Here is a 22,713-nt window from a genome sequence, read left to right on the forward strand (position 1 = left end):
TCATTAATTAATTTTCTCTTAAAGAATAAAGTTTGGCAAACATATTGACAAACTATACATCTAAATATCAACATAGGGCTCTCCTAACTCAAAATGGACAATTTTCGACAGTGACAAGTTGACAATTGCGTGTGACTTAGGTAATATATATATATATATATATATATATATATATATATATATATATATATATATATATATATATATATATATATATATATATATATATATATATATATATATATATATATATAACGCAATTTTTCATATGGTTTTTTATTTTTTTTCTTCTGTATTATTTTAGTTATTGGGTTAAAATTATATTTCGATTTTAATTTTTGTAATTATTTGTTTTTGTTAAATGATAAGTTATTCTTAACCGACACATAAAAATTCAAATAAGACGTATATATATATTTCTGATAAATGTTTATATTTTTCTTTTGATTTATTTTAAAATATTCGATAAAGTTTTTCTTATGTTGTTCATTAAGGTAACAAGATGTCTTGTAAGTTATAAATTAGTGATAAGTAAGACTAATACAAAATATAAAACTATGAAGTAAATATTGTCATTTTTTTCCATTTAAATTTTTCATATAATAATTCTTTATCAACTTAATGTTCAATAATGAAAACTAAAAAGATATAGATAAATACATATTAGATTTTCTAAAAAAATTCAATTTTTGTTTTAGTTTTATCGTCAAATGAAAAACGTCAAACGAAAAATATGAAAATAAAAGAAAGAAACATCGCTTCACATTAAATTATTTTTCATTCAAATAAAGCACTCACACTTAGACATTTAGGTTATTCTCAAGATTGTCAAAGTAAATAACTTACATATATTAAAACATACATAAATAACATAACAATTAAATATTATATGATATATCGTATGATGCCATAAATACATTTTTTTTTTATAATTGTTATTGTAATATTACAATTGTTATAATCAATCATATAATATATTACTTTTTAAATATTTTATATTTCCCTAATATTATTACCTTTTTATTAGATATAGTATATATTATGCTCTGGTTAAAAAAAAAGTTAAATATATTTTTTATTTTTACACTTAAACGTTGAAATTCATTTCTTTAAATTTTAATATATTTTAGTCATAAAATTTTAAAAATTAATAAATACGGTGTTAATCTTTTTAGGTATTAAATGAAATTTAAAGTTAATATTCGCATTAGAATATATGAAACACGTTAAATAATTCTGATGTTACCTGAAATATTGTTTGACAAGTCTAACCAAATTTACATCAAAATTATATTCGATTATTTTTAAAGTTTGGATAATTAAATTTTATTAAAATTTAAAAAAAAATATGATAAAATTTAGAGACTTAAAAAAAATTGATGGACTTAAATTGAGGCCCAAGAAAAAGATGAGTAAAACATTAAAACCCTAATATAATCCATCCTAATTTGTATGAAAGGGACAAGAGAAAGAAAATGGAAGAGTAGTGAAAACTTGAACACACAACGAGAACGTAGCGAAACTTGAAGTGATGAAAACCGACTGGGAAATGTTTGCGACCCGAACCGATCGGACTTTACCCGAAGAGTTTCAGTAACCCGGGCCAGTAAATATTCGTTTTCTAAGAAATCCAGAGCAAAACGACGACGCTCTACGTGTGAGAGACAAACATAGAAGGAAGTCCTTGCTCTAGCCACCACTGTAAGGCGACGTCGTAGGGGTGTGTTGTCGCTGCGCCACCATCTTCTTCAAACAATAAACACTCACCTTCCCTTTCTTGGAACCCTTAAATTTGGTGACCTAAAACTTCTGTTTTTTCAGGTAAGGTAAGCCCTCCATTGTTTTTTCATATTCTGCATACCTCATTTATTGTCATATTTTAGATTTCACAAACAAACAAACTATATCCCTGTTTAAGTGGCGAGTAATGTTAATTCTCGTGTTTAAATTGAACGGTGTGAATAATTTGTAAGAATTTTTTCGTTTTTTAAAATTTGTAGTGTTTGCGATCAGCAAAACCCCCACGAGGATAGAAGTTTAGGAACATGATCATTCCGTGCTGTTAAAGAAGAAATCAAGCAAATTTAAAAATAACAGAATCATAGTGAGTTTTAAATTGGGTCCGATAACTGGAGATTTCTTTTAAGGGTACAAGCCAAGTTAAACAGATTACAGATGTAGTGTTGAAGGAAAAACTTTCATATTTCAAAACGTAATTTTTATTTTTATTTTTGTTTGACTTGTCATTTATAGCATGCATTTGTGAAACTACATTTGTTTTTGTTCCACTACTTTTTGTTTGTGGTGTTTCTAATTGCTTAATGCTATGATTTGTATGGTTTGTATGATATTAATAACAATTCAGTCCTGTCTGGTAGAGCGATTGGTTAGTTTGTTACTTGATTGGCAGTTTACAAGTAGTCAAAATGATGCAGAGGTTGTTGCCTTTTTGGGATGATGATGTTTGATCTTATGTGATCAAGAATTGTTATGAACCCATTTTATGAATTTTGTATGAGTTATTTCAATTGATATGATTACATTTCATGATGCACCTATGAATTTAATTTTTTATCTACTAGTAAAAAACTCTTACGAGTTGAGTTATGAGTTTTCATTCCCTTTTGATCCCTTACAATTCTCGAGACATTGGGTTTCCCTTTGGTTCACAAATGGCCTATTTTGGTCGGGTCAGAAATTTTCATGTTAGTGTTATGGTTGCGCTATAATGGTTATTCAATGTTTGTGTTGGGATTGCCACTCTAAGAGGAAGAAATGGAAAGTGCAAGGGGATGCAAGTGTAACTCTAACATGTTTTTCCCGACAGTGAGGGTTTCGATATTTTGAAAAGTTTGTGCCTGTTAACTGGAGATTATATCCAAGATTAATGTATCATGTCCAACTTTACTAGAACATTTTCCTTCAGCTCATGATGTTTGATGACAGTATGATTTGCCAATGGTCTTATACTTACATTAGAAGAACCTCATGCATGATTTTAATTTTTTAAATCTGTGCAGTAACGCCATTTGATTTACTTTTAAGAGAAATGCTATATTATTTATTTTGGATTGAAGTTTTTATATAAATTTTTTGTTTATAGGAAAATACACATGGATTCATCACAAAACACAGCTCTGGGGGGAAATGGTGGGAGCGGTGGAAATGGGACATTGATTTCTCAAACTAATGATATGACAGCTTCTGCAGCAGGAGCTGATGATTCTATGCAGAAGCTGAACCAGGTCAGCAACTCAATTCAGAAAACCTTGGGCCTTATTCATCAGCTTTACCTCACAGTTTCTACCTTCAATGCTGCCTTTCAAATGCCTCTACTCCAGCGCATGTATTTTATTCTGATCCTTTTCCTGTAATGCTTTCTTTTTTCTTTGTTTTGTTTTTGTTTCATGTTCAAAATTAATCATATTTTACTTTAAACATCCCAGTAATGGTCTTGTGGTAGAGCTTGACAACATGGTTAAATTGGCAGAGAAATGCAACATTCAGGTTCCCATGGAGGTTGTTAAGTGAGTGATTTGCATTTGAATGTGCTCATATAGTTTTCTTTTGACCTAATATAGTTTATCTTTTTTAATTTTTCTCATCCGAGTTTAATCTTTTGCTATAGTCTAATTGATGATGGAAAGAATCCAGATGAATTTACCAAAGATGTTATAAACAGCTGTATTGCAAAGAATCAGATCACCAAAGGAAAAACTGATGTCTTAAAGGTCTATTCTTATTCTTTATTTTCATTACATATGAATTTGTTTCTGTTTGCAGCTTTATGTATTTAATAAGCAGTTTTAGTCTAACCTAGCATTTCTTTTTGGGCAGAGTTTGCGCAAACATCTTTTAGAAGAATTGGAGCAAAACTTTCCTGATGAGGTTGAAACTTTTAGAGAAAGTCGTGCTGCTGCAGCTGCTGTAAGTATTCCTTATTTGGTATTTTATTTCATTGAGGAACAGAGATTTAAAATGACCTTGCTATGCCATTCGTGTGCTCTAAGTTCACTGTAGGATCCTAGGATATCTTGATTTCTGTATTTTAACTTTACTGCTCTTCTTTTTGGAACTGATAATGGAAATAAATTAGGTCATGACATGACTAGTTTTATCTTTTCCTTAGCTTTACTAATCTTCTTTCCTTGAATTGCTTTTTGCATTTTAACTTTTATTCTTTTTGTATGGCCGTTGTTCTACATGCTGAACAAGTTTACATTTGATGCTCACCTTCTTCAACTCAAGTATTGCAAAATAATGAATAATAAAATGAGAGATTTATTAGTTTAGGAAGAAAGTAATACACATTATTTCGGAATGCTTTCTATTCCAAGAAACCAACTATTATGTTCTTTGACTGTTCTCATCTATTCTTTTTCTGTTCAATTATGATTCTTAAAATTAAGCAATCCCACTCAATTTAAAGAACCTTGGAGTTGACTTTTCTGCACATTTTGCACTGTATATTTTACATGGTTAATTTAATAGGACTATAGTAAATAGAAGCATGAAGAGACTATTTATATTGCTAAATTTTCTGAAAGTGCTGAGCAGGTTTAGTGAATTCAAGGAATTAATTAAGTATTTTTGTTCGTTACATAAATATTGGCCTTATTACATCGTGCAGGAGCTGAAACGTCAGGCACAAGCTCAAAGTGCACTGTCAAATGGAGATGTGAGGGTCAAATCAGAGCATTGAGTGATATGAATGTGCCTTTGCTTGTCTATAAATAGAATTCAATATTTCTGTTGTCTATAAATAGAATCAGAGCATGGAGATGTTGTCCTCTTTGTCTGTGTCTTGGTTAAATGTTGTAAATTTGATGACTCATTTTTGCTTACTGTTAGTTAATTGAATATCATTGTTGTCTTTTGATTTGTAGAATCATTGAACTAAACCAAAGAAATAGAGATTGAGAAACCAAAATCTCCTTAACACCAAACTCGAAGTTATACATTACTCGATGAAAAAATTTCTCTGTCACAAAAATATAAATTTGACTATATAGTAATTAAATAATTGTAGTTAATATAAAATTTCTCCCATATATAGAGATATCATTAAATGCACTTTTTTTATATTGTAATTTGAATGAGATGAATTGAAGTTAAATTGAGTGATTCACAATTCAACTCCATTGTTTATAGTTGGTGTATGTCTACGAAACATGTTGATTTGAACAAGCTCTATATATTGAGAAAGGAAATTGAAAAAAAGAAAGACAAATAAGAAATAAAAAGAAAATTCGTTTCACCTGGGAGAAGAAACTCATAAAGAGACACTGTCCAGAATAAGTTGTGGAAAATAAATACAATAATTGAAGAATATTTTTACTTTAGCATTGTTTCATTATAATATTTTAGAATGTACATTACACCACCAAATGCTTTAATGAACTTTAGGATATGATATAGTATTATTTTTGTTAACATTTGCATACACTAAATCAGTGACACAATTTTGATAGTTTGCATTAATGAATATGTTTTTTCTTGAATAGCCGACAACTCTTTTATTAATTTGATTTAGAATATAACTTTTATTGTATATTTTTTTATTTTTGTATAAAAAAGTTAGTTGTTTTTAAGGACTTTATTTATTTAATCTTTAATAATACAAATTCAGCTTTATTTCAATTTGTTAGTAGGACAATATGTCAAATAAAGAAAAGAAAAAAAAATGAAAACAAACATTACATTGAACCATAGTGAGAATGTTTTTCTTGGATGATTTTTATTCAAGTGTAAATATTGTTCACAAACTTATTGAAGTGACATTGTAGGATAAAGAATCACCTTGCTAGAATAAAAGATAATATCATTGTGTTTGTACATCTATTTCACATTATCTTAAAGTCATTTTTTATGTTGTTAGAAGATAAGAAAAAAAATAAATAAAAGAAGCATTGCCGAAGTTGTTTTGAAGTGATAGAGTAATAAAAATGGAATATTGGAGTCATATGCTAAGAAAGGGGAAAAAGAAATTATAAAGCAAAAACCATGAATGATATATTAAAATAGAGAATTAGTGACTATAGACATTTGTAAATGCATACATAATCATGTTTTACAATTTAATTTGGCAAGAGGCTTCTTATTTGTCCAAGTGTTAAAATCCTTGTTGAATATAGAAAGGATTGAAAATCTTTTACTTCTCTCTTGTTAGCAAGGTTATCAATAGCAAAAAGGTCAAAATTATTCCTTAAAGTCACCTTATTTCTACATCTACTTTGATTTGTTAATGCATATTTTTTTAAACGAAAAAGACATTATTTCATATTTGTAATTCATGGACAGAATAACCTTACCATTTGGATCAATCATTTCATAATTTAATATTAAAATAAAATAGTATTTCATTTGTTTGGCTTTGGTCAAATATCATAATGCGATGCATGTAAAACACACAACTATAATATAACATAATATAAAATATTATTCCATATTTTATTTTCTTTTTTTAATCATTTTCTCTTTTATTTTCTTTATTTGCAAAAATTACAGAAATACACAATGTTTAATTCCCTGTTATTTTGTATTAGACAGGAACGGCATAAAAGATTAAACGCAAAAAGGTATGTTTATGCACATAGTTTCATTAATTAATTTTGTGTTAAATTGTGTTCAATAATACTAATAAATGTGTGTTGTGCTTGTGTGCGTGTTTTGTACACGTATAAAGGTGACCTATCACCTTTTTTAATATAAATTTGCAATTTTTCATATGATTTTTGATTATTTTTGCTTTTATTTTAATTCTTGGTAAAAATTATATTTCGGTTTTAATTTTTGTAATGTATTTGTTAAATGATAAGTTATTTGTTAACTGAGACATACAAATTAGAATAAGAAGCATAGATTTTATTTATTTATTTTATTTTCTGATAAATGTCTATATTTTTCTTTTGGTCTATTTTTTTCTTCTTATTTTTAATATTCAATTTTTTTTTATGTTTTTGATTTAGGTAAGAAGACGTCTTTCAATTTATCAAGTTAGTGATTGAGTAAAACTAATACAAAAAATCAAACACTATAAAGTAAATATTGTCATTTTCCTCCATTTAAAATTTTCATCTAATAATTCTTTAAAAACTTCATGTTCAATAATGAAACCTAAGAAAGAAACACCCCTTCACATTAATTCCTTTTTTTTCATTCAAATAAAATACACTTCTGAACTTTTACTCCTATATTTACGTTACGTGTCAAAAGTCAATAATTTACATATATTAAAACATACATAAATAACATAATTAAATATTATATGTCGCTATAAATATTTTTTTATAATTTTATTATAATATTATTATTAATTAATCATATAACATTTTATATTTTATATTTCACTAATATTATTACCTTTTTATTAATTGTATTTTATATTATGCTCTATTTGAGATATAAAAGAAAATTGTTGGACTTAAATTGAGGCCCAACAGTCCAAATTTGTATGAAACGGACAAGAGAAAGAAAATAGAAGAGTACTGAAAACTTGAAACGCAAAAAGTAGCGAAACTTGAAGTTATTTATGAAAACGGGCTAGGCAATGTTTGAAACATTATGACCCGAACCTATCAGCTTGACCCGACCAATTTTAGTGACTCGGACCAGTGACATTTGTTTTTTCAGAAGATCAAAGCAAAACGACGACGCTCCACCTGCTGTGATCGACAGAGAGACACAGAAGGAAGCCCTTGCTCTTGCCACCACTATAAGGCGACGTCGTCAGGGTGTCTTGCCACCGCGCCACCATCTTCTTCAAACAATAAACACTCACTTTCCGTAACTTGGAACCCTTAAATTTGGAGACCCAAAACTCTCTCATTTTTTTCTGGTAAGGTAAGTCCTTCATTATTTTTTCAGCATACCTCATTTCTTGTCATATTTTGGATTTCACGAACAAACAAACTATGTCACTGTTTAAGTGGCGACTAATTTTGAAGTGTGAGAGGTGTTATCTTAAATGTATTCATATGTATGTTGTCTATGTGTACTATGAAGGTATAACTGAAAATTATTGTTTTTTTTTTTTGAGATTTTGTGATAATTCAATACGACAAGTCCTTCTTACTTCTATCTCCATACATATTTTCTAGGATAACGATATTTTAACCCACTTCTTTAACCCACTATCTCAATCACCATTACATCATCTATTTTGATTCTTTTTAGTGATATGATGATCTAATGATGATTGAAGTGTTGGGTTAAGAGTGGATAAAAAAAAGTGAATTAAAGTATAATTATCTTATTTTTTTTATTTGATGAATTATCATAATTTCTATTTGATTATTATGGGTGTTGATAACTTTATGATATTTTGGATCTCTATGTGAATTCTTTGGTGAAGTGATTGATTTTGGTGTTTGGGATAAATCTTGTGTTTTTTTTTTATTGAAGTGTGTACGTGGACTTTACTTAAATTAACTTCAATAATGTGCTATTGGAACATCTAACACTAAAATAATGGAATGAGATAATATAAAGTTATTAAATTAGTTGTGAAGTCCATTCGACATTATAAGAACACTTCTAATTTGAATTCAATGTTTTTAATTTTTATTTTGTAATTCTTTTTAATTTGTTTATAAGTTAATTATTTTTATAAAGAACTTATTTAGAAGGTGAAGTTATTTAGAGAAAATGTTTTTAAAGGTGATACATTTAGTGTTAAAAGTGGTGTACATTATATAAAAACATAAGAAAATGGGATAAAATAAGAAGAATGCAATAGAATAATATATAACAATCTAGTATGGAAAAATAAATAAATAATACCAGGATATTATGTTTAAATGATATATATTTTTTATTAAACTTACACTCATTTATTGGAAATTAATTTTTAACTTTTTAATTTATGGAAATTATTAAAAATTTAACTATATCTAATTTATATAAATATCTTCATTTTAATAAAAATAACACATAGTTTAAAATAACAGTCAAAATCTTAAAATATTTAACTAAGTATTATTTAAATTAATATTTTAATAATAATATAATTTAAATATATATATATATATATATATATATATATATATATATATATATATATATATATATATATATATATATATATATATATATATATCAATGTCATGTACATGACATATTATAATACTTCGAAACATAAAATGGAAAAGAATATTTACAACAAAAATATAAAAAATATATGTATATATCCTTTTCACTCCGTAGCATGCACCTACTTCAGCATATGGTTTTTTACTATGTATGATGATATTAATTCACAATAATATATAAGCCTAACTTGTATGTACATAATGACATTGGTATATTACTAACAAGAAGAAAGTAGTCCTTACCAACACCTCGGATGAATTGAAATATTGTCCACGAGTTGTTAAAATTTTTAATCAAAATTCTTAATATACAGTATTACGTATTTTGAATATATATATATATATATATATATATATATATATTAAGTATGTGTTATTAAATATTAACACTTGACACGTAAAAATACTAATTTTAATTAGTTTATATAGCAATGTACATTCATATTATCTCTTTATCTAATAAGTTATAAGGTTTAATAACTTGATGAGAATCCGATTAAAAATTCAAGTATAACTATAAATTTTACTTTAAAGAAAAATAAAAAGTTTAATATTTTATATAAAAATAAAAATTTATAAATTTATTATCTTAAAATTTTATATTTAATATGAAAGATAATGTTAATATTTTATATGTTGGTTGAACTTATGTAATGCAAATTCAATATTTACGTAATTATCAAATCGCCGTCACAAACTTTGCTTGAGAAAAAAGAAAAAATTATCGCGTCATTTCAACTACAAACTCTCAATTCAATTATCTTTCTTGTCTTTTGATCAAATGTTAACTTTAAAAATAAGGGTTAAATATGTTTTTGGTCCCTCAAGTTTCAGCGAAATTTAGAATTAGTCCATCATCAAAACTTTTGATCAATTTAGTCCTTCATCTTTCAAAATGCGTGAATTTAGTCCTTTTAACCAAATTTTGTTAAGTTTATCTGACGTTTCGAACGCATTTCATGATAGTATTTAAGTTAATATTGAAGCAAAAATGTGTCAAACAGTATAAATAATTTAAATACTATCATGAAATGCGCTTGAAATGTTAGATAAACTTAACAAAATTTGGTTAAAAGGACTAAATTCACACATTTTGGAAGATGAAGGACTAAATTGGTCAAAAATTTTGATGAGGGACTAAACCCAAATTTCGCTCAAACTTGAGGGACCAAAAACATATTTAACCCTAAAAATAATAGTCACGTATAACTCTAAAAAATACTAGTTAAAAGATTTATGTATTCACATTTTTATAATAATAAAATAATAATTATAAAACTAAATATGGATTATTTTTATAATTTTAGTATAGATAATTTTCGTTTATTTTGTAAATATTTTTTTATTATAAACAGCTATTTTTAATTGTTTTCACATTTTTTTATTATAATAAAATTATAATTACAAAATTAAATGTAAATAATTATTACAATAAAAAGTAAATTTTATTTATTTTATAGGTATTTTTTTATTATAAATAGTTATTTTAATTTTAAAAAATAGTTAAGTTGAAAAACCTCAAATAAAAAAAGTTAAAATTGATAAGATAATTATTTTAATTAAAAAATATATATTTATTAAAGATAAAACTGGAAAACAAAAAAAAAATTATTGTTTAAAAAAATAATATAATTATAAAATATATATATATATATATAGTTTACAATTTTACTATAGATAATTATTTTAGTTAAAAAATAGTTAAATTTAAAAAAAATTGTCAAATAAAAATTAATTAATTTTAAAAAATGTCACTTAAAATAAAATCGATAATTTAATTACTTTAATTTTGGAAAATAATTATTAAAAAATAAAAGTGGAAAATAAATGTGTATACCGATAAAAAAATCTCCTTTATAAAATAGTATAGATAATATAAATTTTTACATAATTTATGGTATTTTATTTTTCAAGCATCACTTCCCTACATCATTTAGGTTTATTTATTTCTTTAGTCGTTTATTTTTTTCCCTTTTTCCATCCTCTGAATCATACATAAATAGTAAAAATGATAGTTCAAACTTAATTAATTTTTAATTACATAGGTACTATTTTGTTTATTTCCAAATACCTTTGTAATAAAATTAATAATTTCCTAACAATTAAGTAAAAGACTAAATGTTTTTTACTTGCTTACTTTAGAAGGAACCTTACCTTACATATAAATGATATTAATAACAATAAATTCAATTTTCTTAGGTTTCTCCATTCTTCTTCACGCGCCTGGCTGTGCACGTGCTCGTCTCATGTTTACCTATGGCCCAATAATTACAAATGATAGTGACATTTTCTCATCTACCCATGTAATAGTCAAAAGTAATATTTCAATATTATGGTTATTTTTTTACTCATTTTTCTTTATTTTTCTTTCATATTTGAAGATTTTCTAAACAAAAAATTAAATAGATTTAACTTATAAAACATTATTTTACTTAATTAATTAAGTTTTGAGTCCCGAATGAATTTATGAGATCTCAATTGAGTCTTTATTAAAATCTCAAAATTTTAAAATTTTTTAATTGACTCATTAAATTTTTTTTATAGTATATAACATATAGGACAATTATTGACAAATAAAATTTTAACTATTTACTTTTACGACATAAGACGACATATTTCAAGTTGTTTTAGAATATAAAATAAGAAAATGAAAAAATAAAAAGTCACTTAAAAAATGTCAAGCCAAATTATAAGAAAAAAATGTCAAAATTTAGTTGTTAAATCACTTTTTTCATCTTGTAATCATACCTTATTTAACTTTTTTATTTTATATTTTATAAATTTATTTAACGTTAAAAATATTTTTTATTAAATACAATAAAGTGAGATTTTCATCATGGTATTTTCTAGCCAAAAATGTTATCTCAAGTTATAAAAAAAATTGTCAAAATTTAGTTGTTAAAAATTTAATTTTCTTATCTTGTAATGTCATCTTATTTAAATATTGTAATATAATATTTGGTTAAAATATATAACGATGAAAATCTTACTTTATTTATATTTAATAAAAGTAATTTTTAAAGTTAATTAAAATTATAAAATCTTACAACAATTATATAAATTTTAAAAATAATGTTAACTACCTTATGTAAAAAAAAAAAACAAATAAATTTAAAATTTGAAAATAATTTTAAATAAACTTAGTTTTGTTAAAAATATATAATAAAATATCAAATTTATTAAAAATATTTGTATAACATTTATATAAAAATTAATTTTTGTTTTAATTTGGAGAGGAACAAAATTGCATAATTTTTACAAAAATTGAGACTAAATTGAGACAAAAATTAAAATATAGGACCAAATTGAGAACAATGAGATGACACATGGCATGATAGTGACACATGATATTTTCACTGTCACATTACTCTGTCACTGCCACGTGACATGACGTCAAAGTTGACACGTGGCAAACTTTTAATTTTTTTAAAAATAAAAAATAAAAAAATATAAGAACTAACATGTGACACCCTTTAATGTTGTTACTGTACCACTAATGGAAAAGACTAGAAGACTTGATTGCATCAAATTTTCCAAAACATGAACCAAATTGAGATAAATAAATAAAGAAACCAAATCGATATTTTGTTACGAAAATGGAGACCAAAGACATAATTTAACATTATAACAATAACAAAGTTAATAATTTTATTATTATTTTTACTAATTGTTATAAATAACTTTTAGTTGTATAAATTTACATTATTATTAGGTTAAATATGTTTTTTGTGCTCCAACTTTAATTTGGTGTTTCAATATTAAGTGAAAATTGAGATTAATATCTGTCCAAAAAGTTTGAACCCATTTAGTTTTTCAACTTTTTAAATTCGAGGATTTAGTCATTTTAATCAAATTTTAATAAGTTTATTTTACGTTTTATTATACTATTTTAGTTTATTTATCTCATTTGACACATGTTCGCTTCAATATTAAACTAAAATTTGGAACGTAAAATAAACTTAAAAAAAATAATTTAAAAGACTAAATTTGCACATTTTTAAAAAGAAGAGACTAACTTAATTTAAAATATAAAAAAAACTAATTTTAATTTTTATAAAAATTAAAAGACAACAAAAATATATCTATTATTATTACTGCTCTTACCAACGCATGCATTATTTGTTCTAAATATTAATCATTGTAGGCGTTGTGCGTGAAAGTGAGAGCACGAGCGAGTGGGTCAAGGAACTTCAGGCGAAACGGCGTCGTGGCGAAATTGTCATGTGAAACCTGATTTTTCCGAATAGAAGCATATGCAGAGGTGTGTTTAATTTTGGTGCTCTGCTCTCTCTGCCAGATTTCTCATTCCCCTCCATTTTCCTTTCTCTCTCTCGCGACCATACCTATCCCATTTCTCCTCCACCCAAGACGCTGGCCAAGAACACGAACGAAGGCAGTGCAGCCCATTCATCACTTCGCGTCTCTCCTCCACCGTGACATCCACCACGTTGCTGGCCAGGAACACGAAGGGAGTGCAGCAGCGAGAGAACGCAGTGCAGGGAGAACACAGAGCCACCATCGAACTCCGATTCGCGGACGATTCCGACGGCCACGACCACCGCGAAGACAGGTTTTTGTGTTCTAGTTCCCTTTTTTTTCGATTTGTAACCTAAATTTCTAATTTTTGTAACCCTAAAATTCGTTTCCCATAATTTGGGGTTATGGTCTATATCTGGTTGTTGTTGTTGCAATTTGCCCTACATAACTGAAAAATTATATATCCCTAAAAGTAAACACATAGCAGTATGAATTGAGAAAAACTGTTTTTTGACAGCCAATGAGAAAAAGATGTTCTGCACTAACAGTATAAGATTACCTTAATGGTATGTTTACATTGTGCACTATCTTTCAATCATTAACGAAACTAAGTTTGTTACTTTTCACCATAGTAATCTGAAAACTCAAACCAACAATAGTTTATAATTGGATAACAATGTAAAATTATTTTAAAGGTGTGCATGATTACTAAACTCTTGTCAAAATATACAAAGATGGAAATCACAAGAAGTTCCTAAGGCCATTGATTCCGATGAGGAATACTAAGATAAATTTTATTAGAAATCATCAGAAGAAACTAGTACAAAAAGTAGTAGGACACACCAAATTTTGTGGTTACCAATAAACTATGAGAGAGTAATAAGAACTTGAACTGAGAAATGTGCAGACTTGAGGAGCTCATGCGAGAATCAATCACAATCTTTCAGGGACTATTAAATCCACGGGTTTATTGAATTGGGTAGTGAAAAAAAAATGCTTTTGATAAAACGCAAGCCAAAGGGTGAATTAGGTTACCTTTTGAATGAGATGAGTGGTGGCCTTTCCAACCGGAAGAGGAACGGTGTCGTTTAAGACGACGCAGGTTTCTTTCTGGCTGAGTTCTCCGCATCTCCCACATTTCAACTATTGATTGCAACAACAGAACGAAAATGAAAAACAGAAAGAAACTTGAAAAAGTTGCATTTGATTAATTGGAAGAGATGAAGGAAAAAGAAAGAAACCTTGAAAAGGTAAGGGAAATTGGGATCATCGCAGCCACCTTGGGGTTGAAGATTGGTGAGGTTCTCAAGCTCCGCAGTGATCATCAACGTGAAGTTCACCATTTTTTTTTTCTCTCTCTCTGTGACACAGTTACACTTTTGCTTTGGGTGTTTGATGTTTTCGATGGTTCTAGACAGTGTTATACCATAGTAGTAGGTTTACGTAACTAAATTATTAGTACATATTTATTAATTAGAAATGATATTTTGGTACTCTTATTTTAACTCACCTTCGACACTGAAATGATTGTAGACAGTTTCTGCTTAAATTTTTTTTTTTTTGAGTTTTCTTCTGTTTTTGTTTTGAAATAGAGTTCAATGGAATTGAATAAAAAATTGTTAAATATTATTTATGACTTTCGATGAAAAATAAATTTTGGTTTCACCTCCCAAATTAAAAATATTACACACACTAAAGCTTTTCAGTTGAATCAGATTTTCTTCTTTCATTCAACTAAATTTAATTTTTTTCAACTATAGTCTAAACACATCCTTAGTATATACTAATAACAATTTATGTGTAGCACTTAATATTTTTGTATCGATATAATTTATAAGAAATATGTATTATTGAATCATTTTAGTTTTGGTTTCTTGCTTTAAAAATTTTACTTTTTAAATTGTGCATGTTGATTAACTTTATACATTTTTCATTAATTGTAAGTCAACAATGTCAATGTGTTCATGCTAGCGATAAAAGTAAGTGGGCCAGGCCGAAAGTGATTCCACTTGAGTATCTCAACTAATTGTAGGCCTTTACTTCTTGAACCCAATGATTACTACACTAATGCATTATTTACATTTTTTTTTTTTGCCTATTGTCTCCCTCCATTTTTCTTTCACTTTCAGCATTTTTTTTGAAGTCTCTTCTCTACTCTGCCACTGCCAGACTTATTCCTTCATTCCTCTCACACTCTCTTCTCCTCCTCCACCACCCGCGTTTTGGGAAACCAGAAGAGAGCACCCTCGTTTCTCCTCCACCCACGTCGCTGGCCAAGAAACACGAAGGCAGAGTGCAGGCCATTCACGGCGTCTCCTTTCTCCTCCACCGTGACATCCACCACGTCGCTGGCAGGGGCAGCAGCGCCACCATCGGACTGCGATTGACGAACGATTTCGATCGCCACGACCACCACGAACACAGGTTTGTTTGTAATTTGCGTTCTGGTTCCCTTTTCTTTCAATTTGTAACCTAAATTTATGATTTTCGTAACCCTAAAATTGGTTTCCTGTAATTGGAAGTTATGGTGTATGTGTGGTTGTTGTTGCTGCGATTTGTCCTTGTTTGGATTGGACCCATTCTGTGAATCATAATTGTTGTGCTGTTGTTGGTTAAATTTTCCCCCAATTTCAATTTCGTAGTTGCTGCCGTTTTGGTGTGGTGGTGATGTTCATTTCTTTTTTTCTTGTTTTTCTAGTGTTACTAATTTTTATCTGACTGTGTGATAGGCTGATAGTTGTGGTTGTTTTCTTTGTTTGTCTGTTTATCTGTAATCATGTTGGAGATATGTGGAGAACATGTATTTCATCGTTGCACTGTGATCAAATAAATACTGCCACTGTTTCATATTGTTCTATCATCCTTGAGACAAAAATATGTTCTTCATTAATGATTGAATTATATGAAAGAAAGTACCAAGTTGCAAAGTTGTATGTGCCGTGTTTGCAAAGCTGGGATTGAGTTGTTTGGCATTAACTTAAACTGAAATTTGCTTATACACTGCAGTATATTTGATGTAGAACTATAATGCCACCTCCTTTTTAACTGTTCTGAACTCTAATTTGTTTGAGGCATCTCTACCGGGGTTTGATGATGGGGAGATTTCAGAAGATGCTTCTATTGATTTGGAGGGTTTAGATGCTTCTGCAGCACATGTTGCCAAACAAATTATACAACCTCTCATCCATAATTAATGCTTCTGTTTTTTTTTTATGTAACTGTTTGCACTTTGGTAATGCTCCATGCCTAAAGTACTCTAATTCAGACTTGTTATTGATGTTGCAACAGTGTCTTGATGACTTGCAGAGAGCAAAATGTCATTTATATATATTGTAGGGTTGTTTGTTTTGTGATCAGTTATATTATATACTGCAGGGTTGTTTTTGTTGCAATAATTTTGTTGAAATCTGATTTTGGACTGAAAATGTAACATATGGAAAAAAGCCCGCGGGCCAGCCCGCCAGCCCACCAGCTTGCGGGCCGGGTTCAAAAGTGTAACCCGTTTCACCCTTGCGGGCCAGCCCGGCCCGTATAAATCGGGCCAAAATCGGGCCGGGTCAAAACGGGCCGGGCTGGCCCGTTTTGACATCCCTAAATGTGGGTACAAAATGGGGCAAGAAAAAATGAGACCAGCTTGAAGATTCTGCATCCTTATTATTATTCCTCACACCCTCATGACGAGGTTGCAACTCTGAATACGAGAAGTCGTAGGAACAGCCAACACTTAACAACAAATCCAGATTCACTCTTTCATTCATACACTTGTTTCATCAATTATCTCCAAAATCCACACCTACTAGTCAATAATACTATCTTTGAGTACACTTTTTCTTCTTCTCTCACTGTTCACTCTCCTTCCTTCACTCCATTGACTCTGCACCACCCCTTTCATCTTTGGTTGGTAAGATCACCAAAATGGGAAAAATAAAAATCCTACCTTTTGCTTCTGTTCTTTAGAAAATCTCTGTTTTGTTTTTTAATACCCATGTGCTGTATTTTTGTTGTTCCCAACATCACATGTTCGAATGTTGATTTGGCACTCCTGATAGATCTCATATTGTGGCACAGAAGTTTCTGAAATTTTTATGACCATGTGATGAATTTCACTCCTTTTTTTTCAGTGGTGACTTCCTTCACATTCAAAATTGGATCTTACACAGAACCAAGAGGCTGGTTGCCGTAAATTTGGAACCCTTAAATTTCACTTTCCGTAACTTGGAACCCTTAAATTTGGAGACCCAAAACTCTCTCATTTTTTTCTGGTAAGGTAAGCCCTTCATTACTTTTTCAGCATACCTCATTTCTTGTCAGATTTTGGATTTCACGAACAAACAAACTATATCACTGTTTAAGTGGCGACTAATTTTGAAGTGTGAGAGGTGTTATCTTAAATGTATTCATATGTATGTTGTCTATGTGTACTATGAAGGTATAACTGAAAACTATTGTTTTTTTTTTGAGATTTTGTGATATAATTTCCTCAGATAAGGAAATATTTGAGACATCTCTTATGGTTTAGTTAGAAATTTAGATTTCAGGTTAACAGAAGGGAGATAATTTCTCTCTTTGATTTGTGTGGTACAGGAAGAAAATGAAGATTGTTTCAGTTGCAGTTAGGTCATTGAGTATCAATTTGTCCCGTCCGCTTTATCAGACTCATATGTTCAGAAGCCTTTCCACTTGGGGATTTACAGGTACTTGGTCTGTGTTTGTCTCCTTTGTAAGCAATGGTCAGCCTTGTTGCTGATATTTTGGTAATTGATTTTGATGATTTGGTTGTATATGTGTTTGGTTTCCATGAAGTTTGAGTTTGTGAACGTTTTATGCTTTACTCCTCTATGATTGAAAGTTTGAATGTGAACCAAAAGTTCTAGGCTTGCCAGCCCGCCTCTTACCATTGTTAAAAATTGAAGTTTTATTTCTCATTGTATTTAGAATTCTGTCACAACAAAGATTATACAGCTACAAATAGCTTGCTCTACAAGAAACAGAAACAGTTGCGGACAGTTACAGCCTGTTGTCACATGCAAGCTGACTGGGCTAAACTAACTCATTATAATATGACACATGATAGAACTAACTTGTGATGGTCCCTAACATCTGAATAAACATTTCTGAGTTGAAATTTAGACTTATTATTGTGATTATTTAGCTGACATGATTCACATTTCAAAAGACTACAAATGGGAGAGATTGAGAACCCTTCTTTAGTAATTATTTAGGGTCAGATAAAGTGGAGATTTGTATTCAGTGTCAGTACTAACAACAGAAGGAGATTAGTTGCCATGTATGATTAAAAACATGCACCAATAATCTTTCCATACTCTGGTCCAGTACGTTGAAGGAATTAGAGAAAAAGTTTAGTGAACAGTTAAGGAAATGGGTCGGTGGTTTCACTGAAGCTAGATTTAGTGGACAATCATGAAAGAGAAGATCTAAATCCAAAGGTATGAATGGAAGAGGGTTCTTGACCAATGCCTGTAACTTTAGTCTCTAGGCTGTTTGCAAGGGTGTTAAGTAATTTTTGTGAGATATGAATTTGGGATGATAAAATAAGTTACCAACTTACCAACAATATGATCAAAAGCATGAAATTCCAACCCCAGGATTGAATAACCAAATATCTGTTTGACTGTGCAACATTTTTTTCAGTTTTTTAAAGTTGATGAGTCACCATCATCTGTCATCTTCTGTTTGTTTCCGTGTTAAGTAGGGTACTGGTTAATTGTTTCTCTTCATGTTCTTAGGTATTTGTATATTTTTTTTCCAGTACTGAGAAGAGTTAACTACACTTCTGAATTTTTATTTTTCAAAGTACGTAGTAGGCCAGAAAGGAAGTAAATATTGCTGTTGAATATTCAAACAGGAAAGATTAGCATAATCTTTGTTATAAGAAGGGAAGAAAAACGTTATATAGTAAACCTCTATGGATTTAAGCTTTATTCAGATGAGAATTTCAGGTGTTCTGTGTCACAGGCCTAACGGATTTCTGCACATTACATGTAACGTATCATTGGGACTTTTTTAGCATTTATTGCTATACCCAACTCATGTAAATATAATTTCAACAGTATGGTGGTCTGTGCTAGAATCACAATTTCCCAAATTGTATAAGGATGTTTAAAAAATTCTTTTTATATGTCTCTCATTACTGTACTATGGAATTAAAATTATTCCTTATGATCTTCCTTCCCAATGTTTGAGCAGATAATCAAACCGGTGATCAGCAGGCTAACAAGTCAGAACCTCCTGAGGAGTTTGGGAAGTTTGGAGAAAATCGTGGTAGATATCCCCAGTTTGATTCCATTCTTCAAAAGATTGGCCAACAGGGAATGGCTCGACGAAGATCTGGTTTTGGATATGGTGCTGGTTCTGATATGATGGATCATCTAGAAGAAAATGATGACACATTATCTGATGGAATGGATGAAGACCTGAAGAATGCTGCCACATACTTTGAAATGGATGAGGAGGAAGTTGAGAAAGAAGATTATTCTTTTCGATATGATGCCACTTTTCCAACTGGTTCAACATATGATATAAAAGTAAGTTGAATAACAATGTCTATTTTCCTTGGCTATCATTGTTTTGTATTTATCTTTAATTTTAGATGTTTGTTTGTGCTTGTTCTGTCATATGCATGAGGGCATTACATGTTTTATGTCCAAATTGATAATTGATGTAGTTATAAATTATACACATGTTTGGTGGGAGGTATAGAATGAATAGTGAAGAGTGTCTCGCAGGGTATTTTTTCAATACTCATAGCAGGACAAAGTGACAGACTCCAATAATGCTATATAATGGAATAGCAGGATGCGCATTAAGTTCAGATTATAGATCTTTAATGAAAATAATCATAATGTATATTATATACGTTTAAAAAAACAACATTAAAGAGATATTCACAAGTTATTCTAAAAGAAAAAGAACTGTTGAACTCTAGGAAAAGGGAGGTATTAAGCTGAAACTGTATTTTTCTGAGACAGTATGGATACTTTTCTGTATTGAGAAAAATGAACCTATAAAATAAATTGAGGAGATTTGATATCCTCAAATAATAAAGGCATAGTACAAGAATAAACAAAAACGTTCCTAATAATAGATGTATGATCTTGATTACGTAGGATATGCTCCTTATTACTATAACTATAATAAGAACAATGGGTGTCGGTTGGTTGAGTAGCAGAATAGAGGGTGTAAAAAAAGAACATTTGCAAACTATGACTGGGTGGGAAAAGAGTTGTAATGGTCTAGGTGGTGTGTGATCAGTAATCAGTGTGGGTGTCAGAAAATGTGGGGAATGGTTGGGAGCACATTAGCTGAGCTCATTCGGGTGGGTGGGATAAAGGCATGTGAATATGGTTGGATAGTAATGAAAGAGGTTTTGAATTTCTTGATATGTTGTTTGTTGCAGGTATCTTTATTGATTGTATCAATTAAAAGTGGATGGAATACATATTTTTTGCAAGAATATGCATTTGGGAAATTTTGAATGGGTGTTCTCATCTTCCTGTGATCAACAAATATTATAACCCTCAAATCCAACCCTTTTTATTGATGCTCCTCATGAAAGAAAATGTATTGCAGTGGCTACTCAAATCCATCTCTTGTTTATCCTTTTTAATTTGACACATAATTTCAGTCTATTGCATAGAAGGGTTTTAAATTAGATGAACTAACTCGTACACATCTTATTATTCATATTCAATGGTATGCATGATTAACCAATAATGTTAAATGCTTTTGATCCTATCACTAATCGTATTTTGTCTGCTTTAAACAACCATGGCTACAATATCCCGTTCACTGCATGATATCTCAACCTTTACTCTGTTAATGTTTATTTTGTATTATGTGTACATATTAGTTTTCTAATTTGTGCAGTATCTTTTTTCATATAGGATCTGGATCTTACCAAACCTGGTGTAATCAGGGCTCCCGTAAGGAATGAATTCAGTGTAACCACCAAAGAAGTTCTTAGTCAAGCAGATTTCAGGGTTAGCATTTGTGTCAGAGTAGTTCCTTTATAGTAATGCATCAACCATGAACTTCTGATTGCTATGCTGCAGTGAAAATTGTCACTTGCATGAATATTCTGTTTTTGTATATTGGTGTTGTGATAAAGTAAAACTAACATCACGACTTGCATGTTCTCATAGTAAGAGACACTTTCACATCTCATTAAATGTTTTGCTAATCCTTGAGTTAAATGCTATTTTTGAAATGGCTTAGTAGTATTTATGTTTTGATGCAGAATGTAAGATTCCTGGCAAATTTCATAACAGAGGCAGGAATTCTTATCAAGCGAAGCAAGGTAAGTTCTGAAACTATATTGGCAGTAACGTTGTAAGAATGATGAAGGATTATTATGAAAGAAAAATAGATTATGGATATGTCAGAATTAGTACCTCAGTGATTCCTCTAGTACTGTTTTCCCTACCCAAAGCATATTAAATAATTTTTTCCAAAAGTTAGAAAAGTTAATGTGTAAGTCAATTTATATGTTATTTCATGTTAGTTTTTCCAAAACCTAATTTTTTAACTTATAAGTTGATTTGAGTTTTCGGAAAAAAACAAAATTCTCATTTTTTCTTCTGTGAGTATTTATGAAGAATTCATAAAAATATATACTATGAGATCTTAACACTGTTTCTTCTTGATCATTGAATAGACCGGCATTAGTGCCAAGGCTCAAAGAAAAGTTGCTAGGGAGATAAAAACTGCTCGAGCATTTGGCTTGATGCCCTTTACAACCATGGGAACAAAGTCATTTGTTTATGGAAGAACTATGGAGAGTCATGACGAAGACTTTGCATACGAAACTAAGACACAGAACATGGATGAAACTAAGATGCAGAACATGGATGAGGAACCTGATTTGGATGGAGATCGAGCTTAAGAACATTGGTATAGATAATTATGCTTGCGGAGTTGAAGTAACTTGCATCGTCCCATCTACTTTTTGTTTCATTTCTCTCTTTGGCCAAGAGACTTGAAATTTATTGGAATTCTAGTTTTGCATCTGACTTTCTTTTTTATTGCTAAGGAGCTTGTAGTTTATACTTAACAGATGAAGTTCAGATTAAGAATTTTATAAATAAAGTAGAAGTTATAGGTAATTTTTTTAAAACCAAGTTCTTTTTATGAATATGCTAAATTGGTTATTTTATAGAGAGGGACCAGGTTTGCCATACCCCTCAGTTGCTATAAGATCTAAGTTATTTATGTTCAATGTTTTTAGATTTTGTTTTTCTAAGTATGCTGGACTTCACTTCTCCTAAGGGAACAAAAGTTGAATGACATTATTGACTTATATTTATTGTTTAAAAATTAGAATAGGAATGAATGGGGGTAAAGACACTGT

The 22,713-nt window shown here is 29.4% G+C and overlaps 2 protein-coding genes across 6 annotated transcripts; both read left to right on the plus strand.

Annotated features, from left to right (window-relative positions):
- Nucleotides 1-1,464: 1,464 nt before the first annotated feature.
- LOC114193572 (mediator of RNA polymerase II transcription subunit 10b-like) lies at nt 1,465-4,885 on the plus strand. 2 transcript variants are annotated; one of them, XM_028083427.1, is made up of 6 exons: nt 1,465-1,826; nt 3,104-3,346; nt 3,447-3,527; nt 3,629-3,731; nt 3,838-3,927; nt 4,631-4,885. In XM_028083427.1, the coding sequence occupies exons 2-6, from the start codon at nt 3,114-3,116 to the stop codon at nt 4,700-4,702; spliced, it is 579 nt and encodes a 192-aa protein (XP_027939228.1). In that variant the 5' UTR covers nt 1,465-1,826; nt 3,104-3,113; the 3' UTR covers nt 4,703-4,885. The 2 variants fall into 2 exon arrangements, with proteins under 2 accessions (XP_027939228.1, XP_027939227.1); XM_028083426.1 differs by having other exon boundaries at nt 1,466-1,821.
- Nucleotides 4,886-13,246: 8,361 nt separating this feature from the next.
- Nucleotides 13,247-22,479, plus strand: LOC114194755. 4 transcript variants are annotated; one of them, XM_028085150.1, is made up of 8 exons: nt 13,247-13,659; nt 15,476-15,770; nt 17,468-17,613; nt 17,931-18,040; nt 19,554-19,891; nt 21,251-21,346; nt 21,604-21,663; nt 22,021-22,479. In XM_028085150.1, the coding sequence occupies exons 4-8, from the start codon at nt 17,938-17,940 to the stop codon at nt 22,246-22,248; spliced, it is 825 nt and encodes a 274-aa protein (XP_027940951.1). In that variant the 5' UTR covers nt 13,247-13,659; nt 15,476-15,770; nt 17,468-17,613; nt 17,931-17,937; the 3' UTR covers nt 22,249-22,479. The 4 variants fall into 4 exon arrangements, with proteins under 4 accessions (XP_027940951.1, XP_027940949.1, XP_027940952.1 ...); XM_028085148.1 differs by having other exon boundaries at nt 15,516-15,770; XM_028085147.1 differs by having other exon boundaries at nt 13,361-13,659; nt 15,516-15,770; nt 17,468-17,608.
- The last annotated feature ends 234 nt before the right edge of the window (nt 22,480-22,713 follow it).

Source organism: Vigna unguiculata, chromosome 8 (assembly GCF_004118075.2).
Source record: "Vigna unguiculata cultivar IT97K-499-35 chromosome 8, ASM411807v1, whole genome shotgun sequence".
NCBI lineage: Eukaryota > Viridiplantae > Streptophyta > Magnoliopsida > Fabales > Fabaceae > Vigna > Vigna unguiculata.

What these genes read in the sequence shown, in the direction of transcription:
- LOC114193572 (XM_028083427.1), top strand. Translation starts at nt 3,114, where the DNA reads ATGGATTCATCACAAAACACAGCTCTGGGGGGAAATGGTGGGAGCGGT. An exon ending in ATGCCTCTACTCCAGCGCAT is followed by an intron (nt 3,347 to 3,446) that starts GTATTTTATTCT and finishes TAAACATCCCAG; the next exon opens with TAATGGTCTTGTGGTAGAGC. An exon ending in GTTCCCATGGAGGTTGTTAA is followed by an intron (nt 3,528 to 3,628) that starts GTGAGTGATTTG and finishes CTTTTGCTATAG; the next exon opens with TCTAATTGATGATGGAAAGA.
- LOC114194755 (XM_028085150.1), top strand. Translation starts at nt 17,938, where the DNA reads ATGAAGATTGTTTCAGTTGCAGTTAGGTCATTGAGTATCAATTTGTCC. An exon ending in TTAGTCAAGCAGATTTCAGG is followed by an intron (nt 21,347 to 21,603) that starts GTTAGCATTTGT and finishes GTTTTGATGCAG; the next exon opens with AATGTAAGATTCCTGGCAAA. An exon ending in TTCTTATCAAGCGAAGCAAG is followed by an intron (nt 21,664 to 22,020) that starts GTAAGTTCTGAA and finishes ATCATTGAATAG; the next exon opens with ACCGGCATTAGTGCCAAGGC.